General features: G+C 46.2%; 1 protein-coding gene across 1 annotated transcript; it reads left to right on the forward strand.

The window, feature by feature from the left end:
• The first annotated feature begins 5,860 nt into the window (after positions 1-5,860).
• Positions 5,861-6,644, forward strand: LOC144123563 (uncharacterized). The gene has a single exon (XM_077656381.1). The coding sequence runs from the start codon at positions 5,938-5,940 to the stop codon at positions 6,625-6,627; it is 690 nt and encodes a 229-aa protein (XP_077512507.1). The 5' UTR covers positions 5,861-5,937; the 3' UTR covers positions 6,628-6,644.
• The last annotated feature ends 203 nt before the right edge of the window (positions 6,645-6,847 follow it).

Below are 6,847 nucleotides of genomic sequence, written 5' to 3' on the forward strand. Positions count from 1 at the left end.
TCAATATCTTCTTAATAATTTCGTAATTTTCGAAGCCATTCGGTAGAGGTAAGATAAGATGCACTCCACGGTGCAAGCCCTGTCGCTGTTAGAAATAGTAAAAGAAGGACAATTTTGCAAAAAATATAATAATAATAATAATAATAATAATAATAATAATAATAATAATAATAATAATAATAACAACAACAACCGGTTTTGGGGGAAAGGAAATGGCACAGTACCTGTCTCATATATCGTTGGACACCTGAACCGCGCCGTAAGGGAAGGGATAAAGGAGGGAGTGAAAGAAGAAAGGAAGAAATAGGTGCCGTAGTGGTGGGCTCCGGAATAATTTCGACCACCTGGGGATCTTTAACGTGCACTGACATCGCACAGCACACGGGCGCCTAAGCGTTTTGCCTCCATAAAAACTCAGCCGCCGCGGTCGGGTTCGAACCAGGGAACTCCGGATCAGTAGCCGAGCGCCCTAACCACTGAGCCGAGAAAAAATTTGAGAAAAATTAATAGAGTTGCGCACGACTTTCTGCCGCGAGCAAGTTTTCATTAGGCTTGAGAAATAAGATAAAGTTAGTACATAAGTAGTACAAAAAAAAAAAACGCTAGCCAACTTGTGTTAAGTCTGCCTGTGCATTCATCTAATCTCCCAAGGCCGCGGCTGCGCCTACATTGAAGTCCTTTCTACACGTTCGTCTGAGGCTAAATGGGCTACAGCTTCGTTCGTTGTACATTCCTTGCTGTGTTTAGCCACATTTTTTATTTACTTGTAGCTCCCAGATTCCCAATGATACAGAAAATGTGCCTATTTTTTTTTATTGGTACCAAAACATCGCTCCCTCTCGATAACGAACCCGCCGCGGTGGCTCAGTGGTTAGGGCGCTCGACTACTGATCCGGACTTCCCGGGTTCGAACCCGACCGCGGCGGCTGCGTTTTTATGGAGGCAAAACGTTATGGCGCCCGTGTGCTGTGCGATGTAAGTGTACGTTAAAGATCCCCAGGTGGTCGAAATTATTCCGGAGCCCTCCACTACGACACCTCTTTCTTCCTTTCTTCTTTCACTCCCTCCTTTATCCCTTGCCTTACGGCGCGGTTCAGGTGTCCAACGATATATGAGACAGATACTGCGCCATTTCCTTTCCCCAAAACCAATTATTATTATTATTATTATTATTATTATTATTATTATTATTATTATTATTACCATTATTATTACCATTATTATTACCATTATTATTATTATTATTATTATTATTATTATTATTATTATTATTATTATTATTATTATTATTATTATTATTATTATTATTATTATTATTATTATTATTATTATGGTGTACCAGCACCAAGACCTTTGGGTTGTTCCTGGGCACCGAAAAATAAAGATTGATTGATTGATTGATTGATTGATTGATTGATTGATTGATTGATTGATTGATTGATTGATTGATTATTATTCTCGATAACGACACATCCGAGCTTAAATAGTCTCACCTTGCATTCTCCACGGCATGAAAGAGCACCAAGGATGTTCGGTGCAAATACCTCTTCGGTGCCACAAACCGCGCTACAAACATGACCCCCCAAAAGTGAGATAGATCGCTGTAGACACTAAATCCATCCTTTATCTGTCTCCATCACCAATCCTGCTATCCCCGTTACAGCCTTCGTTTGGACCTTGCTTCCGACCGAAGCAGCTCCTGGGTGTTCCCTGCCAAATCATTTCAATCAACAGCCTCGCTGCTGCTGCCGCAGTTACGGCCAGTCCAGATGCATTCACAATCTGCGCGCCCAATTCGCACTCTTGCTGCTTACGTATATCGCACGTGCTGCGACGTCCTCGCAGAACAGGTAGCCCAACGTCCCTCCTTCCGCCCCCGGGGCAAATGGCACTCAGTCAAGGTGGCCAGAGCCAACCACGAAGAAACAGGGGGGGGGGGGGGGGTGCACAGGGGGCTAAAGGGTTAGCACGGTGGCTCTGAATGCGTTGTCGTCCGGCCCACAAACACACGCACCCCCTCTCCCCCGTCGTCTTTCAGTGGCGCGTGCCGGAAAGTCGAAGCAGAAGCCGTGATTTCGCCACGACGCTGGACACGCTGCAGTGATGAGCGGCGCTTAATCAAACCGGCCAAGAGAATCGTCTAGTGTGCCGAGAGTGGAACCGTCTTCATTCTGAGGTACTCCTCCTACGGTGTCCAAAGGCTGTTGAAACCTTTGTACCAGTGAGTGGCAGTTGTGTGCGCGGCTGGCGTGTTTTCAACGAGCAGCGTGCGCGCGGAATAGATGAACCGATGGGGAAGGACGACAACTCTCAACGGCACCACTGCGACAGCGCCTGCAAAAGGGGGTGGCAGCAACAACGTCGGGTGAGTGGAAAATCCGCGCAAGCATGCAATCGCCACTACTTCAATAGAATTGCACGCATGGGCAGTTGTTGTTGTGGGACGCACACAACCTGATACTTTTCTAACCGTGCTGTCTGCTTTCTAACTGTCCTCGTCTGCTCAGGAGGGATAGGTTTTGGGCTTTCTTCTCACTGTCTTTTTTTTTTTTTTTGCTCTCTGCACACCGGTGTATTACTGCATGTTTCGCTTTAGGGTGTAATGATATTTAAGCTCTGAGCGCTGCACCTTCATTTAGATCTGATGTCGGTTATTTTGGAACACTCCTCGTTATTATTCGTTCTTATGCAGAGCGGCTACGCCTGTATAAAAATTCGACAGGTTTTAGCTCCCTCGTGTGCGTTATTATTCCAACTGTTGTAGTGGTTACAGGGAACCAGCAACTCTTAAAACAGAACATGCACCATAATCTTTTCGAAAGCAAGTTAGAAGCCTTCAGAATTAGAATGAGAAGAATTAGAAGTCGTCAGAATAGAAAGGAAGTGCGGTTTCAGGCTTTAAGAAAGTTCAGAAATTGCAGAAAAGAGTAATGTCGTGGTCAAAGACAAAATTATGATGCGCTCTACCTTTATTTTCAAAATGGCCGTCACCTCTTTATTTTTTTTTTCTTTGGGTAACCGCTTATATGCTTTTCCGGCAATCGGTTATTTGTATAGTAAAACTTATTCAATTAATGTTCATAATACTGGCACAGCAGTTATTTCTTTTTGCTTGTGCATCAGCTAGGGGAAAAACAACTTAATAGGCTCAGTACGCTTTGAAATAATGAGGAAACCATTGCAGAGTTCAACGACTTGAAGTAGTTGGTTGTGGAGTGAAAAAAAAAAGATAAAGTCCTTAATTTTTTTTTAGGGGGAGGGGCGGGATCGGGGAGGGGGGAACAGGGGGGGGGGGTTGTGATTACACTCGTGTTATAGTATATATATTTAAGCGGGGCGAAGCTGTAGGTGAACTAGGAGAAGAGCCGTACTGGAGGACTATGGACTAATTACAATTATTCGCAGTTCCTAAACGTGCCCTGAAACCGCACAGCACACGGAAGGCGTTGCATTGCGCCTCATTTAAATGCGATCGCCGTGGCCGGAATCGTATCTCGGCGACCTTATGCTCAATAGCAGAACGCCTTTAAATAGTCCGCCACGGCAGATGCAATAAAAATTAAAAAAAAACGAAATGAGTAGACCGTATCAGCAAAGTAGTTCCAGCTGTCATGCGTTATTTTTTTTTATTACTTCTCGGTGTGAAGTGCTGCGAGCATAATTTATGAACTGCCGTTGTACTCTGTAGGTGAAGCCTGCAATATGGAGTTGCGATTTTTGACGTATGTAAACCCTCTGCGTCCGTTGCGCAGGGCCCCATAGTTTTTTAGTGAAATCTCTCATTTTTTGCTAAAGAAATGTTTCTGTTTCCTTCATTTCTTACCTCAGAGTGTCACTAGCATTTCTCTATGAACGCATGCAAAACCTAAGCTGCTCCATAGTGCGCGTTTTGCCCATATTAATATATTATATATTAACATATTATACTATTCAATTGGCACAATAGTTTCCAGACGAACTGCTTAAGATTTTTTTGTACTAATGAAAATAGCTGTGGTGCGCATTGCATGTGTAATATAAGCACAAAAAGGAAATAAAAATTAGGAAAGAAGGCTCCGCGTTGCTTGATATTCGTTAGTAAACCGTTAAATTTAGTATCATGTGACGTATAATTTACGGTAAACGATGTCTTGGGTTGAAAAGAGATAATATTCACAAAATGTCTAATAATTTTCGGATTTATTGCTTGAAGCGTTAATTTGTGTGGCCAGAACACATTTCTCAACTTCGGACACCAGCGAAATTTTGTTTCTATCTACTTCTTTATTTAATTCTGGCGCGATTTTTCCATATTGTATGCACAGTCTGCAAGAACCCTGTTAGCGGCAGCTGGCAGCTTTGATGGAATCTTTTGAAGCTTTGAAGCTCTATAAAAAAACACTGGATTGTAAACAAAAGCTGCAAACCTTCGGGAGTTGCTGGCTAGTTGAAATGTCTAATCATGATTTTCTACGCGCTCAGAATTGTTACTTTGCAGTAACGTATAGAGTTTGAACGAAAAGCATTGCTACCCCTCTTTATTTTAATTCATTATGAACAATGATGCCGCAATTTCTAGCTGCGCACAACCATCGTACAGTCATGAACCTTCACCGTGCATCACAAAGCCATTGGTATAAACAAGTTTAGCTAGGGATGGGCCGGTAGCAGTGCGCTGGTAATCACAACCGCCGCTAAGCCTAAATTCAAGGTGGCAGCCAGTAATCGTGCGGACTTAAGTGTACGAAAATATTCATGAACCTGAGGGCGGATTCCCCAAGCCACTTGTAGGTGAACAAGGGCCGTTTAATCCAGGTGCTCAGAGACAACCGAACCTCTGGCCGTTCATGGATCGGATGTATGCTTACGAGCGGTTTCCTGCGCCGAACTCCTGGCTCTAGAAGTTCAACTTATGCACGCTTCCTTCTAGGTTATCTTCTCTCGCTGTGTACGTAGTATACCAAGCGCTTTTGAAGGAGGCAAAGATAGAACAGATAACGCTCTGGCTTTAGAGTGTGGCAATCGATGGGGACATGCTGGACATGCTGGCCATATTTTCCTCTCGTGCCTATCCTCACCGTGCTATAGAAATCTGTGCATGTGTAAGCTACATGTTGTTAAATTAAACATTTTATCAGTGTGCACTTTAAGGATGTTTTTTTTTCTTTACTGAAACTAATTGCTTGGTGCATTTGCGCCGCTCAAAAACGTATGGAACAAGCGAAGCCTGCGAATGCAGTAATTTATAAGCCGACGACACCAGGCAAACGTCGCGCCATTACAGAGCTCTTATTATCTCCCTGGTACAGTGGTTTCATCAAGACGACCGAATAAGCTACACTAAGAAACGACTTCACCGCTGCCCGGGCAAATTCATTACCTTTCACGGGGCACTCAGGTAGAAGCTACAATCCCAACGCAGGTGTGGCTAAAGACTGCGGCAACGCGGTAATTTATGCAAAACAGGTTGTCCGGCAGTCCATCTATTTTTTTAGCAAGCCTACACTAATGCGTACGTATCGACATAACAGTGATACTGTTCTTATCTTGACTCGCCGCTCAACCTACATAAATCGACGCCATACGGGTGCCGACGTGCGTAACGACTTAAATAACACACCACGAGGCTTCAATAACGTCCGGACTGGCAGCCATGAAAAGTGGCCGCACGCACGTGCCTCCCGCCCTTTTCCTCGTCGCCTCACCTCAAAAGAGCGCTTCGAGCGACGCATACTAAACAACGCTACGGCAACCGCGATCACGCCGCGGTGGTTCGTTTACGCAGCCGCCTCCGCGCCTTTGGTTTCTATTTTTTTCCTCCTGCGTCAGCCGCGATACAGGAAGTCGCGATCGAAATCTATGCTCAACTTCTCGCATTCCCTCTCTCTCTCTCGCAGGCCTCCTCCTCCTCTTCTCACGTCTCGGTGCTCTGCAAACGCGGCAGCGGTACGATCGCCAATGCGTGCCCTGACCTTGACTCTGTTTCTGGCTGTGCTGTACTTGGCGCTCCTGCTGCCCAAACAAGCCGCCGCGCAGGACACTACGGCGGCCACCAGCACTGCGCGGCCGCCCTCAAAGCCGCGCGAAAAGGGAATCGCCAAGCACATCTGCAAGGGCACTGAGAAGTTCACCAACACCATCAACCTCCTGCTCACGTTCGGCAAGAAGGTGCTCGAAGACCCGAGGCCGCTCAGGGTCGGCGAAGACCTGGGTCTTAACGTCACGCTGAACGACCTGGACACCCTGTCACTGCGAGGGAAGCCGGAGACCTTCTGCAACGAGAGCGTCGCCGAGGCGTTTCTGCCGCTCAGGCTGTCGCCTTCGATAGTCCTGCACCGCAGGCGATCGCTCCTGTACGCGCCCAACACGGAAAGGAACGTGTCGTACACACTCAGCGGGCTCGAGATGGACGTGGGCGTGCGAGTGGACCGGACGGACCCGGAGCGCCACGTGACAATCTCATCGCTCGACATCGTGTACGTGGACTCGGTCGAGGTCGAAGTGAAGACATTCGGGCCTATCACGGGCCGGCCAATCACCTTGTTTTTCGAGCGCCCGCCGACGAGCTTGAAGCTGGTGATACTAGAGCCCATAATCCGGGCCGGCTTGCAGAGGATGATTGATCGCGGAGGGTTCAAGTTAGGGTAATAAAGCACTTGTTTTTTGTTTTTGTTTTTGAGTAAACAGTGAAGAGGCGTCAGCCCTCGTCACAAGTTTATGTAGAGAAAGAGTGTATTGACAGCCAAACAATTCCAATAGTCATCACCTCTGCTTTTACATTTCGGGACAGAAACATCGTACGAGCGAAAAATGCGACTTACACAAATCTCGCAGTTTCTGGCAAGGGCGTCTGATTCGTGCAGGCATA

Source organism: Amblyomma americanum, chromosome 3 (assembly GCF_052857255.1).
Source record: "Amblyomma americanum isolate KBUSLIRL-KWMA chromosome 3, ASM5285725v1, whole genome shotgun sequence".
In the NCBI taxonomy this organism is placed as follows: domain Eukaryota; kingdom Metazoa; phylum Arthropoda; class Arachnida; order Ixodida; family Ixodidae; genus Amblyomma; species Amblyomma americanum.

What these genes read in the sequence shown, in the direction of transcription:
- LOC144123563 (XM_077656381.1), top strand. Translation starts at nt 5,938, where the DNA reads ATGCGTGCCCTGACCTTGACTCTGTTTCTGGCTGTGCTGTACTTGGCG.